This window comes from Nicotiana tabacum, chromosome 13 (assembly GCF_000715075.1).
Source record: "Nicotiana tabacum cultivar K326 chromosome 13, ASM71507v2, whole genome shotgun sequence".
Classification (NCBI taxonomy): Eukaryota; Viridiplantae; Streptophyta; class Magnoliopsida; order Solanales; family Solanaceae; genus Nicotiana; species Nicotiana tabacum.
Window position 1 is genome coordinate 9,548,319 of NC_134092.1, and position 20,677 is coordinate 9,568,995.

At 38.4% G+C, this 20,677-nt stretch overlaps 1 protein-coding gene and 1 pseudogene across 2 annotated transcripts; both read right to left on the reverse strand.

Moving 5' to 3' along the window:
- Window positions 1–719: 719 nt before the first annotated feature.
- LOC107819493 (inositol diphosphatase DSP3-like) lies at window positions 720–10,883 on the reverse strand (annotated as a pseudogene).
- A 1,313-nt stretch (window positions 10,884–12,196) lies between these two features.
- On the reverse strand, window positions 12,197–18,383 carry LOC107819498 (phosphoinositide phospholipase C 2-like). Of its 2 annotated transcripts, none has more exons than XM_016645607.2 (9): window positions 17,912–18,383; window positions 16,699–16,895; window positions 15,638–15,773; window positions 15,334–15,564; window positions 15,001–15,236; window positions 14,399–14,516; window positions 13,082–13,234; window positions 12,899–12,985; window positions 12,197–12,681 (listed from the first exon to the last, which is right to left on the reverse strand). In XM_016645607.2, the coding sequence occupies exons 1-9, from the start codon at window positions 18,227–18,229 to the stop codon at window positions 12,388–12,390; spliced, it is 1,770 nt and encodes a 589-aa protein (XP_016501093.1). In that variant the 5' UTR covers window positions 18,230–18,383; the 3' UTR covers window positions 12,197–12,387. The 2 variants fall into 2 exon arrangements, with proteins under 2 accessions (XP_016501093.1, NP_001312978.1); NM_001326049.1 differs by having other exon boundaries at window positions 15,001–15,233; window positions 17,912–18,284.
- Window positions 18,384–20,677: the final 2,294 nt, after the last annotated feature.

Sequence of the window (20,677 nt, forward strand, 5' to 3'; positions counted from 1 at the left end):
AATATGTCTGTGATGCAGTATGAGATTCGGTTCTCCGAGTTGGCCCGTCATGCTATCTAGTTGGTTCCTACGGACAGAGAGAGGATCATGAGGTTTATTGATGGCCTCACTTATCAGCTACAGTTGCTCATGACCAGGGAGCGAGTTTCAAGTGCTACCTTTGATGAGGTTGTCGACATTGCTTGGCAGATTGAGATGGTTCGCGGTCAGGAGAGGGTTGAGCAGGAGTCCAAGAGGCCTCGTGGTCAGGGTGGATTCAGCGGTGCTCCTTTTGGGGGTCTATTCCAGCACGGTAGAGGTCGTCATTTCAGACAGGCTCAGTCAGCTCGGCCATTTCATCGGAGTGCATCATCTGGCTATGGTTCTCACAGTTCTCATCAGGTCCATTCATCACTTAGTGCCCTTCCAGTTCAGAGTTCGTCCTGTGCTCCACTTGTTCAGGGCGCTTCCATGCCAGGTTCTTCTACTAGTCATCCCGGTGCTAGAGGTTCCCTTCAGTTTTTGCCGCCAGCACCAGGGAGTTATTTTGAGTGTGGGGAGCTTGGGCATATGTGGAGGCAGTGTCCTCGTCGTCATGGAGGTCTATCTCAGCAGAGGAGTCAGCCTCCGACTACAGCCCCAGCTACCTCACCATCCGCCCAGTCAGCTCGGGGTGGAGGTCAGTCAGCTAGGGGTCGCCCTAGAGGGGGAGGCAGATCAGGGGGTGGTCAGGCCTGTTTCTATTCTCTCCCTGCCAGACCAGATGCTATTGCTTCAGATGCTGTGATTACAGGTATTGTCTCAGTTTGCCATAGAGATGCCTCAGTATTATTTGACCCTGGTTCCACGTATTCATATGTTTTCTCGTATTTCACCCATCTTCTGGATATGCCCCATGAGTCCTTAGTTTCATCTGTACATGTATCTACTCCTGTGGGCGATACTATTATTATGGACCGCGTATATCGGTCATGTGTGGTGACTATTGGGGGTCTGGAGACCCGAGTAGATCTATTGTTGCTCAGTATGGTTGACTTTGATGTGATATTGGGTATGTATTGTTCATCTCCATGTCATGATGTTCTAGATTGCCACGCTAAGATGGTGACGTTGGCTATGCCGGGAATTCCGAGGGTTGAGTGGAGCGGTTCTATAGATTCTGTACCAAGTAGGGTGATTTCATATTTGAAGGCTCAGCGCATGGTTGAGAAGGGTTGCCTATCTTATTTGGCTTTTGTGAGGGATGTTAGTACAGAGACTCCTGTCATTTATTCTGTTCCAGTGGTACGTGATTTTCCAGATGTGTTTCCTGCAGACCTACCGGGCATGCCGCCTGACAGGGATATTGACTTTGGTATTGATTTGGTGCCGGGCACTCAGCCCATTTCTATTCCACCGTATCGTATGGCACCGGCGGAGTTGAAGGAATTGAAAGAACAGCTTTAGGAACTCCTTGATAAGGGGTTTATTCGGCCTAGTGTGTCACCTTAGGGTGCACCGGTTCTATTTGTGAAAGGGAAGGATGGTTCCATGAGAATGTGTATTGATTATAGGCAGTTGAACAAGGTCACAGTCAAGAACAAGTATCCTTTGCCTCGTATTGATGATTTATTCGACCAGCTTCAGGGAGCGAGGGTGTTCTCCAAGATTGATTTGAGGTCCGGTTATTACCAGTTGAAGATTCGAAATTCAGATATTCTCAAGACAACTTTCAGAACCCGATATGGCCATTATGAGTTCTTGGTGATGTCTTTAGGGCTGACCAATGCCCCAGCAGCATTCATGCATCTGATAAACAGTGTATTCCAGCCCTATTTAGACTCATTCGTCATTGTATTCATTGACGACATCCTGGTGTACTCTCGTAGCCAGGAAGAGCATGCTCAACATTTGAGGGTTGTATTGCAGAGATTGAGGGAGGAGAATCTTTATGCAAAGTTCTCTAAATGTGAGTTTTGGCTCAGTTCAGTATCATTCTTGGGGCACGTGGTGTCCAGTGAGGTTATTCAGGTGGATCCGAAGAAGATAGAGTCGGTGCAGAGTTGGCCCAGACCGTCCTCAGCCGCGGAGATTAGGAGCTTTCTTGGTTTGGTGGGTTACTACCGTCGCTTTGTGGAGGGATTTTAATCTATTGCATTGCCCTTGACCAAATTGACCCAAAAGGGTACTCCATTCAGGTGGTCGGATGAATGTGAGGAGAGCTTGCAGAAGCTCAAGACTGCTTTGACCACAGCTCCAGTATTAGTTTTGCCATCAGCTTCAGGTTCTTACACCGTGTATTGTGATGCCTCGAGGATAGGCATTGGTTGTATTTTGATGCAGGAGGGTAGGGTGATTACCTATGCCTCGCGCCAGTTGAAGACCCATGAGAAGAACTATCCTATCCATGATCTTGAGTTAGCAGCCATTGTTCACGCCTTGAAGATTTGGCGTCATTATTTGTATGGGGTTCATTGTGAGATCTATACTGATCACCGGAGTCTGCAGTATCTGTTAAAGCATAAGGATGTTAATTTACATCAGTGGAGATGGTTGGAGCTCCTTAAGGACTATGATATCACTATCTTGTACCATCCGGAGAAGGCCAATGTGGTGGCCGATGCTTTGAGTCGTCGGGCAGAGAGTTTGGGGAGTTTAGAATATCTTCCAGCAGCAGAGAGACCTTTGGCATTAGATGTTCAGACCTTGGCAGACCAGCTTGTCAGATTGGATATTTTGGAGCCTAGTCGGGTATTGGCTTGTGTGGTCTCCAGGTCTTCTCTTTATGACCGTATCAGGGAGCGTAAGTATGATGACCTTCACTTGCTCGTTCTTTAGGACAGGGTTCGGAGAGGTGATGCTAGGGATGTGACTATTGGTGATGACGGGGTGCTGAGAATGTAGGGCCGGATATGTGTGCCTAATGTAGGTGGGATTCGAGAACTGATTCTTGAAGAGGCCCACAGCTCGCGGTATTCCATCCATCCGGGTGCCGTGAAGATGTACCAGGATTTGAGGCAGCACTATTGGTGGAGGCGGATGAAGAAGGATATAGTTGGGTTTGTGGCTCAGTGTCTAAACTATCAGCAGGTTAAGTATGAGCATCAGAGACCGGGTGGCTTGCTTCAGAGGTTAGAGATCCCAGAGTGGAAGTGGGAGCGGATCACTATGGACTTTGTAGTTGGGCTCCCACAGACTTCGAGGAAGTTCGACGCTATTTGGGTTATTGTGGATCGGCTGACCAAGTCCGCGCACTTCATTCCATTTGGTACTACTTACTCTTCAGAGCGGTTGGCTGAAATTTACATCCGAGAGATCGTTCGCCTGCATGGTGTCCCAGTTTCCATCATTTCAGATAGGGGTACTCAGTTCACATCGCAGTTTTGGAGGGCCGTGCAGTGAGAGCTGGGTACTCAGGTTGAGTTAAGCACATCTTTTCACCCTCAGATGGACGGGCAATCCGAGCGCACTATTCAGATATTGGAGGACATGTTGCATGCTTGTGTCATTGACTTTGGGGGTTCATGGGACCAGTTTCTGCCACTCGCGGAGTTTGCATATAACAACAGTTATCAGTCGAGTATTCAGATGGCTCCATACGAGGCTTTGTATGGGAGGAGGTGTATATCTCCGGTTGGATGGTTTGAGCCGGGTGAGGCTAGGTTCCTAGGTACAGACTTGGTCCAGGACGCATTAGATAAGGTGAAATTGATTCAGGAGCGGCTTCGCACGACGCAGTCTAGGCAGAAGAGCTACACAGATAGGAAGGTCCGTGATGTGTCTTTTATGGTTGGGGAGAAGGTTTTGCTGAAGGTATCACCCATGAAGGGTGTTATGAGGTTTGGGAAGAGGGACAAGTTGAGCCCCCGGTTTATTGGGCCTTTTGAGGTGTTTCAGAGGATAGGAGAGGTGGCTTATAAGCTTGCCTTGCCACCCAACTTGTCGAGTGTGCATCCAGTATTTCATGTTTCCATGCTCCGGAAGTATATTGGAGATCCGTCCCATGTTTTGGATTTTAGCACGATTCAGTTAGAGGGTGATATGATTATGATGTGGAGCCGGTGGCTATTTTGGATCGGCAGGTTCGAAGGTTGAGGTCAAAGGATATAGCTTCAGTGAAGGTGCAATGGAGAGGTCAGCCTGTGGAGGAGGCCACCTGGGAGACCGAGCGGGAGATGCGGAGCAGATATCCACGCCTATTCGAGACTCCAGGTATGTTTCTAGACCCGTTCGAGGACGAACAGATGTTTACGATCTTGGCCCTCGACCCTGAGCTCGATCGAAGGCCAAGATCGAGGGCCAAGATCGAGGCAGAACCGAGGATGTTTGGGCAGAATTATAAAAATAGGGACTTCGTCCCATTTGCCATTTTTGACAAATTGGAGCTTGGGGAGAGGCGATTTTTGATATATTTTCAAGGAAAACTTGAGGTAAGTCCCTTGTGATCATTTCTACTCCATAATATTGAATTATCATCGAATAATCCGACTAGATTACATGATTTTGAGGTGAAAATCAGAGATTGGAACTTAGAAATTTGGAAATAAGATTTGTAGATTTGAGGGTCGAGTTGAGGTCAGATTTTGGTAAAATTGGTATAGGTAGACTCGTGGTTGAATGGGCTTTTGGATTTTGTAACTTTTGTTGGGTTCCGAGACATGGGCCCCATATGCAATTTTTGATCCGTTAACCATCCGAAACTCACCCGAGGCCCTCGGAACCTCAACCAATATACCAACAAATCCTAAAACATCATACGAACTTAGTCGAATCCTCAAATCACCTAAAAAAATGCTAAAACCATGAATTACACCCCAATTCAAGCCTAATGAACTTTGAAATTTCTAATTTCTACAAACAACTTTGGAACCTATCAAATCATGTCCGATTGACCTCAAATTTTGCACACAAGTCCTAAATGACATAACAGAGGTATTCAAATTTTTAGAATTGGATTCCGACCCCGATATCAAAAAGTCAACCCCCCGGTCAAACTTTTCAAAAATAAAACTTTTGGCATTTCAAGCTAATTCCTCTACGGACTTCCAAATAATATTCCGGACACGCTCCTAAGCCCAAAATCACCATACGGAGCTATTGAAATTATCAAAATTCAAATCTGAGGTGGTTTACATATAGGTCCATATCCGGTCCACTTTTCTAACTTAAAATTTTCAATTATGAGACTAAGTGTTCATTTCACTCCGAGTTCCTTCCGGACTCGAACCAACTAACCTGATATAACATAATATAGCTGAATAACACAAAAAGAAGTAGTAATGGGAAAAACAGGGTTATAACTCTCGAAATGACCGGCCGGGTCATTACAATATAGTTTCGTGCGAGGGGATCAAGGTAGATCCGAAGAAGATTGAAGCAGTGCAAAGTTGGTCCAGACCATCCTCAATTACGTAAATTCGGAGTTTCCTTAGTTTGGTAGGGTATTATCGCCGATTTGTAAAGGGTTTCTCTTCTATTGCTGCATCTATGACCAAATTGACCCAGAAGGGTGCTCCGTTCAGGTGGACCGAGGAATGTGGGGAGAGCTTCCAAAAGCTCAAGACAGCTTTGACTACAGCCCTAGTATTGGTATTACCTACAGGTTCAGGGTCTTATACTGTGTATTGTGACGCATCACGTATTGGTCTCGGCGCAGTGTTGATGCAAGGCGGTAGGGTGATTGCCTACGCGTCCAACCCTTGATGCAAGGTGCAGTGCTGATGCAGTTTGGGTGATTGTGGATAGGTTCACCAAGTCAGCTCATTTCATTCCTGTGATGACTACCCACTCTTCCGAGCAGTTGGCTCGAATCTATATTCGCGAGATTGTCAGACTTCACGGCATACCAGAATCTATCATCTCTGACCGAGGTACACAATTTACCTTACGGTTTTGGAGGCCTATACAGTGAGAGTTGGGTACTCGTGTGGAGTTGAGTACAGTATTTCACCCTCAGACAGACGGGCAGTCCGAATGCATTATTCAGATACTGGAGGATATGCTTCGTGCGTGTGTTATAGATTTTGGGGGTGCTTAGGATCTGTTCTTACCACTTGCGGAGTTTGCTTACAACAACAGTTACCAGTCAAGCATTCAGATGGCTCCGTATGAGGCCTTGTATGGTAGGCGGTGCCGATCTCCAGTGGGTTGGTTCGAACAGGGCGAGGCTAGGCTATTGGGTATAGACTTAGTTCAGGATGCCCTAGAAAAGGTTAAGCTGATTCAGGATCGACTTCGTACAGCCTAATCTAGACAGAAGAGTTATGCGGATCGAAAGGTTCGTGATGTTGCATTCATAGTTGGTGAGCGGGTACTGCTCCGGATTTCGCCTATGAAGTGGGTGATGAGGTTCGGAAAGAAGGGAAAGTTGAGCCCTAGGTATATTGGACCTTTTGACATTCTTGAGAGAGTTGGAGAGGTGGCTTACAGACTTGCACTACCACCTAGCCTCTCTGCAGTTCATCCGGTATTCCATATTTCTATGCTTCGAAAATATCACGGTGATCCGTCTCATGTGTTAGACTTCAGTTCGATTTGGTTGGACAAGGATCTATCTTATATTGAGGAACCAGTGGCTATTTTGGATAGGCAGGTTCGAAAGCTGAGGTCAAAGAACATTGCTTCCGTGAAGGTTCAGTGGAGGGGTCATCCGGTCGAGGAGGCGACTTGGGAGACCGAGCATGATATGCGCAACTTTTATCCACACTTATTCACCAGCTCAGGTACTTTTTCTAACTTCGTTCGAGGACGAATGTTTGTTTTAGAGGTGGAGAATGTGATGACCCAAAATATCATCTTTAAAGTTAATAATTAATTATGTGTTCTAAGATCTCGAAAAGCACTATCTATCATTACTCGACTTGCGTGCGCAGTCCGTAAGATTTTTCGAAAAGTTTTTATGTGAAAAATGGATTAAAATGTGAATTAGAGCTTTAAAACTCAACTAAGTTGACTTTGGTCAACATTTTGAGAAAACGGACTCGGATCAGTATTTTGACAGTTTTGGTAGGTCCGTATCGTGAATTGGGACTTGGGCGTATGTCCGGAATCAAATTCCGAGGTCCCTAGCCCGAGATATGGAACTTTGATGAAAAATTAAAGGTTTTAAAAAGCTTAAGTCAAATAGTGACCGGATGTCGAATTATGTGCATACCACCCCGAAATAGAATTTTGATGATTCCCCCAGCTCCGTATGGTGATTTTGGACTTAGGAGCGTGATCGAAATTTTATTTGGAAGTTCATAGTGAAATTAAGCTTGAATTGGAGCATGATTCGTAATTTTAGCATTGTTTTATGTGATTTGAGGTTTCAAATAAGTTCGTATGATGTTTTAGGACTTTTTGGTATATTTGGTTGAGGTCCCGAGGGCCTCGGGTGTGTTTCGAATGGTTAACGGATCAAAAGTTGGATTTAAAAAAGCTGTTGCAATTTTCTTCTACTGTGAGCCCAGAAATCGACAGCCAGGGTCGAAGCCAGGGATGAGGCTCAGCTCGAGGGCCATGATCGAAGGCAGGATCGAAGGCCCAGCTCGAGGGCCATGATCGAAGGCAGGATCGAAGCCATGATCGAAGGCAGAATCGAAGGCATGATCGAATGCCCAGCTCGAGGGCCTCGATCGAAGGCAAGGCTCGAGGGTTAGGGATCGAGGCCCAGGATCGAGGGCCATAAAGATCGAAGCCATGACCGATACCCAGGATCGATGGCTGCCTCGACAATTTATAAAACAGGGAATTTCGTCCCCAGTTGCCATTTTTGACGAACTTGAGCTTGAGCAGAAGCGATTTTTGGCAGATTTTCAAGGAGAAACATTTGGGTAAGTGATTCTAACTCAGATTTGGTCAATATACACGAATATATCATTGTTTTCACCATTTAATTAGTGTATTGAGATGAAAATTTGGGAAAATTTTAAAAATCTCATAAAAACGAATTTTTGAGATTTCGATGTCGATTCAGAGTCGGATTTGAGTGAAACTGGTATGGTTGGACTCATAATTGAATGGGTTGTCGGATTTTGTAAGTTTCGCCGGATTCCAAGAGGTGGGGCCCACGGGCAATTTTTAGCTACTTTCGGATTTTATTGAAAAATATAGTATTTTCTTATGAAATTGATTCCTATAATTTTTGTTGACTGTATCGAATTAATTATGACTAGATACGAGTCGATCGGAGTCGGAAAATCGAGGAAAAGGCATACTACTTGGTTAAATTGGAGCAAGTCGAGGTAAGTGACTTGTCTAACCTTTTGTGTGGGAAATTTCTCCTAGGATTGGTATTAATTGTAATGTGATGAAAGTCATGTACACGAGGTGACGAGTGTGTACATGGACTAAATGTGAAGGATTATATTTTTAAATTATGTAGATCATTATTGCATAATAATTAAATTATTAAATCTTGTTATATTCTCCATCATTGATTTGATTTATATACTTTAAATTTGCTTGACATTTTTCTGCTGATTGTTTTATCTCTTTAGTTGGAACTTTATTCCTTTTATTCTGTGTATTAATTGAAATTGATTTTATTTAAGTTAAATATTATTAATATAAAGTATTTTGATATTTTTAAATTTGGCATTGAAGCAACGTATTAAAGACTTTGAAATATTATTTTGCTGAATATTTTTGTAAGATTTTTGTACTCATTGTGATGGAGGCGTGAGCTCTTTATTGTGAAAAAATATTGTTGTTGAATTATTTTGGCAAGTTAAATTATTTGAGCACTTGATGTACAAATTGTGATATATTGTGATATTGATACGCATGTGATAGTATAAGGTTTGGGTATTGAAATGCATGCGGTGAGATAAGGGTGGCTTGATACGCGCGGCTAGTAGGGGGAACTACTAGAAGTCATGCGGTGTGATAAGGATGGCTAAAACGTAGGATGCTATTTCGGAAAAATATTTTCTTTAAAATAAATTGTGAAGGCTCCCGCGGTGAGATAAGGAAATGAAATATTGTGAATTTATTTATGATTTGGGACTATGAGGCGGTACCTCGGGAGTGCCCTTGTTGATATTGATTTATGGCCGCAGTTGTCTTTGATTATTTGTTGTGATTTTCTTAAAGTTGAAAGAAAATTCTGTTTTGATTCCACGAGATTTATTTGCCATTATTTTTTGTAATTAAATGGTGACATGATATTTGATTCATTTTCATTGTCATTTTATTTATTATATTGTGAAATATTTTACCATGCCATTTATTATTATTTTTCAGTAGGGCCTGACCTGACCTCGTCACTACTCTACCGAGGTTAGGCTTGGTACTTACTGGGTACCGCTGTGGTGTACTCATACTACGCTTCTGCATATCTTTTTGTGCAGATCCAGGTACTTCTTACCAGCCCAGATATCAGTGAGTACCTATGTACGGAGACTTCGAGGTATATTTGCCAGCGCCCGCAGACTCCGGAGTCCCCTTCTATCTTACTATGTTATCTTCTTTATTTTCTTAGGACTCTGATGTATAGAGACATAGAGAATAAATTCTTAGAAGCTTGTGACTTATTTCTACTGGGTTTTGGGAGTTGTAATTATTTGAATAGTAGTTTATTTATTTCAGATATTTATGATTATTCCGCATTGATAGACTTACCTAGTCTTAGAGACTAGGTGCCATAAATTACTAAGCTAATTATAAATTACAGTAATTATAAATTACTAAGCTAATTATCACTAATATATTTTTAAGTAGTATGATTACCAAGAATACAGTTTCACTTAGTGTAATTTTTAATAAATAGGCTAATCAACCACTAAGATAATTAAGTAAATACTTACCGAGGGACTAACCGACGGCCTCCCTCGCTATTGTGTAATAAAAAATACAAAATAATTATGTATAAGATTATATATTTAAATTACCGATGGAAGTCCATCGGTACTGTAAGAAGAAATATCAAAATATTATGTAAATGCAATAGCGATTGAGTCCGTCGATAACTTTATTTTTATTTTTATTTTTATTTTTAAAATGCACCGAGAGACACCGTCGATACCTAAAAAAATAATTCAAAAATATAAATACAAAATGTTGCGAGAGAGTCCGTCGGTAATTTTTAAAAAAATTAGAAATTAAAAAGTTCAAAAGTACTGAGGGACTCCAACGTAAAGTCCCTCGGATGTTGTCGGTAAGCAACTATTTTTTTAGTATTGATACGCCTCAATTTCAAACAAGTTGGGGTCGGCTATATGAATTCTCACTTCATCAAACCATAGTACAACAACAACTACGCCCCAATTTCAAACAAGTCATGATCGGCTATATGAATCCTCGCTTCATTGAGCCATAGTACCCGTAGATAATTACAATAATAACAATAACAATAATAACAATAAGAACAACAATAACAACAATAATAACAATAACAATAAGAATAATAATAACAATAATAATAATAATAATAATAATAATAATAATAATAATAAAGCCTTATGTGCAAGAAACATCAAAGCTCTCCAAAAATTTAACGTCAGTTTCCCTCCACTTAATGCCAGCAAAATGCTTGTATTCCTCCACCACATCACTCAAACACCACTCTGCAACTTCCTTAAACACCCAACAAGACAACCAGTTCGATGTTTTCCACGTTTGCAGTGAATTAAAACAGGATGATTTCTAACATCAATTATTACTCTTAAAGCCTCCGTTATAATATCACTGCTAATCAGCTCCTTAGTCCCGTCTATTCTGAACTGGAAAAGGTTTATATTGTTTATTCTAAGGAATTCAACATTTGCTTCTGGATATGGTTCTGGACATAAGTATATGATAGAGCGAAGATTGAGTGAATTGAGAAAAGGGAAGTTGATGGGATGAGGAAAACCAGACCTGTAAATGCAGTTATGTTCCACTGCATAAAAGTTTGTAGGTGGCACCAATACATCATCACCATCTTCTTCAAAAACCAAACTCATCTTTTTTTATCACACTAATTAGCGACGGACAAATTCTGTCGCGAAACAGACGCTAATCCTATTTAACAATTACCTGTTAGTTTCGAGCTTTATAAGCCAAGAGGCTATTAGAAACAACATTTCTATTTCCGCGAGGTAGGGTAAGGTACATACACCCCATTATGTGAGATTACACTGTTGTTTGTAGTGTTTATTTAAACTAAGAATACAAACAATTTGAAAGAACCATCACCACTATGTCAACATAATGGTCTTTAACCAGTTTTAAAGAGAGTAATTATAAGATGTTTAGGGTTTCTTTAACTTACTTTCAATCAGTGTGGCATGGAAGTTGCAAAGAGGGGCTAGGGGCAAGGGGGTGTTTGGATGATTTTTTTAAAAAAAAAGAGCAAATCAAGAAAAGAAAGGTATGAATGGTGAGAGTTTCTTTTAACTTCATTCAATAAGAAAGGCGTGGAAGTTGCAAGGAGGAATGTAGGGTATAAAGGGCTTGGGTGGGTTGTTTGGATTGATTGTAGAAAACAGCAATTTAAGAAAAAGTTATGAATTGATGAATAGACTGCTTTGAGAAAGCAATATATAAGTTTGATTTTGGAAAATAGAATTTAAGTTGGTTTATGATTTTGTTAACCAAGAAAGTATATACTAGTAATACTCATATTTATAGTAGTAAAAAACTACTTTAAATGGAAACCAAGGAAAAACCTATTTTCTTTTGATTTTGACAATAAAACCTAGTTAGGTATGAATTAAAAAACAAAACTGAGAACTATCAAATTCTAAACAATTTAGGATTACTAATCTTGGTTTAAATCCAACATATTTTGTCCCAACGAAACCTCTAGAGAATGTAAGTGCAACACAACGCATCATTTTAAATTAAAGGGTGTCGAATTATTCCGTAATAAAACTTAGTGAAGGAGAGAACAAAAGACAACTGAAATTAATAAATGAACATCGTGTATTTGATACCAACTTCGTTACTAGTCTAATACCTATTCTATGCACACATATAAACCAAACTATAGATTTCTAGCGAAAATTTAAATTATAGATTCACATAATAATTGAGCACGCGCAAAAAAGAAACGAAAAAGAGATAAAATCCGTATAATACCGAGTAGACAAAATGAGAAGAATACATATATAGTCAGATAACTTTGTCTAGAATTTAGATAAATGAGAAGAAATTACCTAATAATATTATTTTCTTTATACTGTAATTTGAACCTTGGTTTCCTTGTTTTCACCTATCTATGTTTTACTTGATTGCAGCAATACAAAGTTACAAACCACCACGGCAATGACAACGATTTCCAAAAATTAATTTCACACATATTACCATACATCTATTTACATCTCAGAGCATATGTTGTCAATTACAGAAGTTACAAAGAGACAGACGACTTTCCAAAAAATATTTGCACACATTTTACATATATTTATTTACATCTCACCCCATATATTGACAAAGATACAGAATTCGAAACTGCTCGACTCAGAGTTAGACATATTCGAAACGCATAAGAAGCTTCACAGAGTTGTATTTCTCTCCCTTTCGGTCGTGTAGTGAAACTGCTCGAATACCTTGTCTTAGTTCTGAAACAGGTAAACAAGTTTGGCCAGCAAAATCATCTTTTTCAGACATATCATACTCATGAACTTCGACGCGAAGTAGAGCCAACTCAGGAACTGTTAATGGGAACTCAAACTTTTCATCCCAAGTTGGTATCCAATTGTCCTCAAGAGTCCTTGTTTTCTTCATTACATTATCAGCTGGAACTCCGGCAATTCCTATCTGCATAGAGTTACACACTTATACCATTCAGATTCTCCTTTTCAACATAACTCAACGTTCAATTCATCAGAAAACGTGAAAGGAAACGGTTTCTTCAATCTTGTATACCTTAACTTCCAACTCGAAATGTAGTATTAAGAAAATTATTGCTAAATACCAAAAGATGACAGAATTTAAACAAGTAACAAAAAAATGGTGGTGAAGTATATTCGTCTACCTTTGCATAGAAATCTGGAGGCGAGTATGCATCAAAGTGCGTGTGATTGAAGTCATAATACCACCCTTCACCCATAAATACGGTCACCTGCTTAATTCAGGAAGTCTTGGATTATTTGCATCAACATGATCAAATCATATGTAATCCAACAAAGTCAACTATAAAACTAGATCCCTCAAGTACCTTCAATGTAGTTTTGACTGGCAAATTTGCTTCAGGATCGAAGATCTGATTGTTTGGACCTGCTTTCAATAATATATCTGGTTTCTTAACATATCCACAACCACCATTGGATCTGAACATACCATGCATTAACCAAAGTGATCTTCCATAGCCCTGCCACAAAACTTTTATTTATGCATTCTCCTGGGAAGACTATGATTAAGCAAATTGGAACATATGGTAAATGATAAGCCCAAACAAGTCACTATTCATATGTTGGGGACAGCTAATTGAATCCATCTATATTCCAGAAGATAACAACCCGATGGTTGCAGGAGAAATATAAAGGGGATCCACAGAAAACAATAGCGGAAAGAAGGATCCAGCAATATCAAAGTTTTACATTGAAAAGTTCCACTATTTAACTTGTCGCTATAAATGAGTTTAACTATATTTGCAGAAAAATTCTGTAGAAAGACTAATTTACTAGTAAGATGAAGTTACTGAACACACACTTATGCTGTCTATAAACTTAAGTTCATTACATGTTGAGATAAAAAGTACAACAATATGTTGATATAATTAGATATTGGAAGCATATAAAGCTTTATAGCGAAGATCAAGTGTGGCAGAGTGGAACTTAGTATACAAAACCCACCACTCAAGGAGGTGACTTTTTAGCTATTTCCCTTCTTATTAGTAGGGTGCTTAAAGGGTATCGTGGGACGGGGATTGAACATAGTTACACCAACCTTCTAGCCCTCCCTTAATTACTGCAAAGTTACTCCTCCTCCAAGTTCATTTTCCAGACAAATCATTTAAAATATAATAGATCAGAGGCTTCAATTCAAGCTGCTAAATTATCAGGTTTTGGATACTGGAATCATGGCACATATGCAAGTGACAGCTTCAATAAACTCTAATGTGATGTGTCAGACATCAAATCGATCACAAATCTATACAAGTCCGAGCAGTTATATGCATGCTTGGCGATAAGTAACTGGGTAGTCCTATAGGAATTTATAATTGCTAGGTCCTTCACCTTGAGGAAAAAGAAAAAAAGATTTAACAGTTCACTCATTTCTTCCCATAAATTGTTACATCATGAAAGGAAAGCCACATGTGAATCTTGTGACCTGTTATCAGCAGTAGTCTAACCGAGAAAAGGGTCATTGAGATCAAATTATATTCTTTTTATCTGACGCTGTGGTTTACCAAAATTTAGTCTTTCCTATGGACTTTTCTCAAATTCAGTTAAGGCACAGCTGAAAAGATTAACTTGCATTACGAAGAGCTACCACTTTTGCTTTTATCCCTTTTTTTTAGTTTTGTTCTAACCTGCATATTGAATGCCACCATTTGAGCTCCATGCGTCCATGCAACAAAAGGATTGTAATTGGATGAGTCAAAACGTATGCCCTTTGGGTATATTCTGAGCAAGTTCCGCTGAGTGAACCTGTAACAGACATAAAATAAGACAATTTTATTGAAAAGTTATGCATATATGGTAGACTACATGTGCATGGCATGAATGAATTGGTAGAAAAAGCATACACACTGGCTATTGTAGATCAACTACATGACACGTTATGACAGGTAATTCTGCTATAAGATTCCAGAAGGTTTAAGTATCATTGAACCTACACACCGGTGCATTTTAGGACTACATATCACGATGATCAAATCGTTTCAAGCAATCTTCTCTCGTTTGATCACATACGAAAAGTATAAATTTTTTATTCCGCATATCACAACAAAGAATACATCACTAAAATGATGTACCCCTGATTATGAGAATCCCCACCCCAACATCCACCAAAAAAACCACAAAGGAAACGACAGAAAATTGATGCATACATCCACCAGTCTAGGACATTGACAAAGAACAGGGTTACATAACTTACATTGTAGTTGATTTGATGGATGGAGCAAAATAATACCTGATAATTTCTTTTCCATGAGTAACTACAGCCTTTCCAAGTTCTTGTTCACTCAAGCTAAGTCGTCTTACTTTATCAGGATCAACCCTCAGCCAATCTGACAATCCACCTTTTCCCTTTCCAGCATGAATGGCAATTAAACACTTGTATTCTGGTGCGACATTTTGCTGCGAGTTGGGATCTCCTTCATCACTTTCATCATCTTCCACACCTGCTCCGTCATCAGAATCATCCTGCTTTAAAGAGCGTCAGAATGTGGCGAAAACAAAGTTCGATTTAAGAAGCTGACATACTCAAATAGGTCAAAATAATTAGTAAGGCATTTTATTACACCTTATCATTGTATCTGGCTTTAAGGTCTGAAACTTCCCTTCCCCAAGCTTCTGTATCAGGTGACTCCGTTCCTTTCTTCGAGTCTTTTTCCTTAACTTCCTTCGCCTGAAGGTACTCTTTGGGTGGCTTAGTTGATATCAGAACACGTCTTTTCAGAGATTCTGGGGAGGGAAAGTTTTTCAAACATGAATCGGGAGAAAACAGCATGTCTCCAAATGTTTGAGTGATCATCTAGGATTTTTCCACAAAAGCATCATTAGGATCCATAAAGGAGGTATCATATCCAGAATAGGAACATACACACCTCCGCAACTTTTGCCTGAAGATCTGGGGTTAAATGATCTTCAAGTGTTATCACAACAGGATACTCAGATACAGAAAAAGCATGTTCCTTGATAGACCTCAGACATTTGATGAGCGCAACCGGAGTGGTCAATGTTCTGTATGAAAAAGAGGTGCACTTACAAACTACAAGAAGAATGGAAAGTACAAGCACAATAGAGAGTTCTCAAAAATGAAAGATCATATGTTTTGGTGACTCAAGAATTCATGATAAGTATAGTCCAAGAAGTATGACATGCAATTCAAATTCCAATGCTAGTCCAACAAAAACATACACATAGCAAAGCTTAAGAGCTTTCTCCTTTTCCTTTTGTCCTTTTAAATCTTAAAAGATTGGTTCTTTATACAGGGGACTAATCCGGTTTGTTAAAAATAAGTTAGTAATCATTGACAATTTCCAATGAATTCCAAAGACAAAACTTATGTAATTTGATTACTGTCACAAAAGACAATGAATGTAATAATTTTCTAACAAACATGGAGTTCTCAAGAAAAAGAATACCACACTTCAAGATGTAGTAAGTTTATGGGAAAGTGTAGCAACATGGTAATACCATAATCTGGAATAATAGTGGTATATTTTATGAACCCAAATTGCAAGTTTATTTCAAGGATAGAAAAAGAATTCAGTAATAAACAGAAACAGGATTCCTAAAGCACAAGATTGTTATCACGGGTCATCCAAAGGCTTTAGCCTACTCAAGACATGGACTTCATTATTAGCATATTCATACCCACTAGAGTCAAGTACTTGGAACAGATCATGGTGTGGTAGTAGCAGCAGTCTTGGTTGGTACACGTAGACATGTATGCTAATGAGCAAATGGGTAAAGCTTGTTTTTGGTCTTCAGTTATATATAACAATTAGCAGTTAAAGAGAAATAGTAACTTAATTTGTCATTAAGCCATTTTCATGAAAATATCATAATTTGACAGAATATTTGGCAACTTTTTATTCAACTGGAAGTATGCATATTCTGAATCAACAAAGAAATTAGGATATTCCAGAATCAGGGGACATACCCTCCATGCAGAACTTCCACATCATCTTTGGCGGAATTTGGCCATATATCCAATTCAATTACTCGTACACCTCGGTGCAGGGCTTGTATTATGGGAACATCACTGCAATCACTACTTAGTTGATTCCCAGTTAGATAGGAATTATGTCCTGTGTATATGAAGTAATGAGACAAAGGCTCATTCATATCATGGTGAATCTGAAAAAAGAAAAGAGGAATTTATTACTGAAAAGAATACATCAAATATGCTGATTATGAGATGTAACAAAAAGATACTCCAACTGGATTAGCTGTCTTTTACATTCTGTTACTAAGAACATGTCCATACAAGTAGATTCATTTCCCTAGTAACCAAAAAATAATACAAGGGAGGCTCACTTTTAGTAACAACCTCCACAAGTAAATTAAAAAGCTTTTCATATAGGTCAACAATCAACAGGAGAAGCACCTGATCAAATCCAAATTTAAATACTTCCCATCTAGAATTACAGTAATGTGAGGATTCATCATGAAATTGGCTAGTTTTACCTTGGCTGCCATTGTACGGAAACCCTCCTCCTTTATCCGGGCTTAGGACCGGCAAAGTGAGCAGACTCACATTGGCGGATACCAAAATTAGAGTGCTTTAGTTAATTCTATATGCAAGAATCCTCTTTAGGACCTTATGACTTGCATCATCTAAAAATGTGTTGATAAAGGAAAATTAAAAGAAAAAGTAAAATAACACAGAACACTTGACATTAGGCGTATTCGGTATGATCAAAATGTTTTCTTCGGAAAATATTTTCCGTTAAAAATATTTTACCTTGAAAATTAGTTTTTAGATCAATTTCCAGTGTTTGGTAATAAAAACTAATGCATAAAGGGGGACGACTGGGTAAAAGAACAATATTGTTTTGATGACAATGTTCCGGTCCAGCTTGTGCGCACCTTGACCATCTCATTTGTACCTATTACCTCTCACTTAAGCAAATAGGAAGAAATCATCAGGTGTTTATTGTGTTAGCACTTTTAAATATTAAATGTTGAAAAAAATGTAAAATAAGTCGCAGTAAAATATTTTCCAGAAAAACATTTTCGGCCATATCTGAACACATTATGACGGACAAAATCACAATCACATAACTGAAAATTCCATATACAAGAGTATAATCAGCCGATAAAAACAAAACAAAAATTGAAGGAAATATTAAAATTCTGTAGCAGAATCTTACCCCACGTTTAGGATTAATAGGAGGATTAATATCAGCAAAAAGATACTTAAAAAATGCGTCAAGATGAAGACCTCTCCGATGAAAAATATTAAGGATCTTAAGGTCATGAAGATTATTCATAATACCCTGAGCATCCTCTATACTCGAATTTTCCTCCTTCTGAACCTCAATTAAGAATCGTTGAAGGTTCTCTGCATTCATCACTCCGTTATCGGAATATTTATTGAATAAATTCTTCACATCCGCCGGAGCCTCAGCGGCGACTACCCGGAACCGCCGCCGGAAACAGAAACAGACTCTGTACGTCTGTCTCGACATTGTTTGAAGGAGAAAACGGGAAACGGAAAACGGAGAGGAATGAGTTTTTGACGATAGGAGAAATGCTTTATGTGATTGTGAAGATAAACGGTTTTTTTGCTTAGGAAGATGGGAAGGTATAAAAGTTTTGGTGGTTATTACGCGTATTAAAAAAAAAAATGCATGTTTAAAGGATTAATCAAATATTTTTCGTTGATTTACAGGAGTAGGGTGGGGACCACCAGCAGAGTAGTTTTAATTTTATTGGGCCACGTTGATACTTTGGGATAATATTTTTTGGGGGGATATGATACACGTGTCTCCATGTGGTGAATGTGTAGCTAGCCTCCTTTGGAACCTCCAACTAGACGGAATTTTATGTGGGGGGGGGGTTTGGGGTGGTGATGGGGGTTTCATATTTTTAAACCCGTAATCGTTATAATCTCTGTCACAGTTTTTACTTTTCGGCTAAGCACTTTGTGTGTATTAGGTAAATGTCGGGAGGTTCTTATTTTGATGATATGAATTTGCTAGATTTTTTTGTTCATTCTTACTTTTATGTTGACAAATCATATCCAACATGAAATGAGTAGACTGCACCTGCCTATATATTTTGGAGGGGGGAAGGGTCCAAATTTAGAACACTTAACTATTGACTATGATCAAAATTACACTCAAGTTGGAACCTCATTAGAAGTCAAGGGTAAAATGAGACTTTCTCTTAAGCACGATAATATTAGATCAAATGTCAAATGAAGGGGTAAAGTTTCTCAATTTCGATTTGTACTGTTGAACAATAACAAATTTGACCATTTTTTAGAAAAATAATTATTTGGGATTTAGTGCATGTATCAAATCATGGTAGTATATCATGATTAAATGATAATAATAGTAAATACTTATTAATTAATTGATAAACTTTATGTAAAACCCTCATTATATCAGTTATTACTTCCTGCAACCAAAGATGAAGAAGTAGAGCCATCAGTTTCAAAACAACCCTTTGGGCATTAGTCTTCCAAAATTCCTTTCTTTCTGCTCCTCTTTCTTTTTTTATTTTGATTTTTTTCTTGCTTACTTAGAAAGTATAGTATTTGCAATAAATTTGTGCAGAAAAATAAAACTTCAATCACAAACAACTATAAAGAAAAAAGGATTTTATTGATAAACATTACGGGTTACAACTCTGTTTATCCCTTGATTTTTTCATCCGATTTGTTATCCGTAATTCGAGGCCATAGCAGCGTATTTCTCGAACGTAGGATAATATGCATTTCCTTTATGTATTTGATGATCAAGAAGCATGTAGCAACACTCCATTTGGATCTTGAATGTTGCTAGAACTTTGAGCAAGACATATTTGACATGTCTTTCTCTTAATGAATCTTCCAAGAGTTTTATAAAATTTCGGAGATCGTATATTTGATCTCTTTGTGCATATTCCGGGAGTTTATGGAATTGTTGAGACCGTCTTTAAAGAACATATGTAATCTTATTTATAGGCATGAATTAGGGTTTGAATAGAATAGTCATCAAGTAACCTTAATAAACTCCTAATATTTCAAGAGTCATCTTGAATTTAATATTTATCTTGATGTATTAAAATTTCAGTGTGTACATATAGTACTTAACTTTCCTAATTAGCTTCAAAGACCGAACTTTACATGTTTGAATTAATTAAAATTTAAATATATTTTGTCGAATAACAAAAGAAATAAAAACTGAAATAACATAATAACGCATGGATTCCTTCTCCCTTTCTTTGATTATCGGTTGAGTCAGTTTTATCAATACAAAGACTTGACAAAAAACTTTCATTGACAATCACACCCATTTCGTTCCCAAACTTATCTTCTTTTTAAGTCCCCAAACTGCCGCCTCTCTTCTTATTCTGAATTCTGGTTGAGTTTTGATTATGTTTATCGACTCTAACATAGTTGAAAAGAAACAATATTGGAAAGAGGTTAAAACAGTCATGGATCTAAATCTTTTTTAATCATTGATATTCTGTGGTTGCTTAGTTCAAATGTTTTTTTTTTTGGTGTGTAGTAAACTAGCTTTTTTGTTTTTATGCTTGTGATATTTGGATTACTGAATACCATAGAATTAACATATGAAGAACAACATATGATTTAATATCTTCATGGCTAATTAAAATGAATAGATCATATCGCACATATTATGAATTGAATGCATGCTTCTATATTGTTTTTTGTACGACTTCTTCGTGTTCTTATTTGATTTTTTTTGTGAGTGAATCTCCTACTTTTATTAGAACAGTTTTAGTCTGATTTTATTTACTGTATTAGCATTAAATTTAATTAAAAATCAATGCGACACACCTTTTCGATAATATAGTAGAATCAAAAATAAAAAAATTGTGAAAGGGTGTTGTATTTTGTTGTTTGTGGATTCTGAGTGTTTATGTGTAAATTCATTTTCATGTGCATGCAGGTAGTGGAGAGTATG

Excerpts from the sequence above, each read along its gene's own strand:
- LOC107819498 (XM_016645607.2), bottom strand. The coding sequence starts at position 18,229 with ATGTCGAGACAGACGTACAGAGTCTGTTTCTGTTTCCGGCGGCGGTTC. Across the intron at positions 15,565-15,637 it reads TTCAGGCAAAAGTTGCGGAG|ATGATCACTCAAACATTTGG; the intron begins GTGTGTATGTTC and ends GAAAAATCCTAG. Across the intron at positions 12,986-13,081 it reads CAGTCAAAACTACATTGAAG|GTGACCGTATTTATGGGTGA; the intron begins GTACTTGAGGGA and ends TGAATTAAGCAG.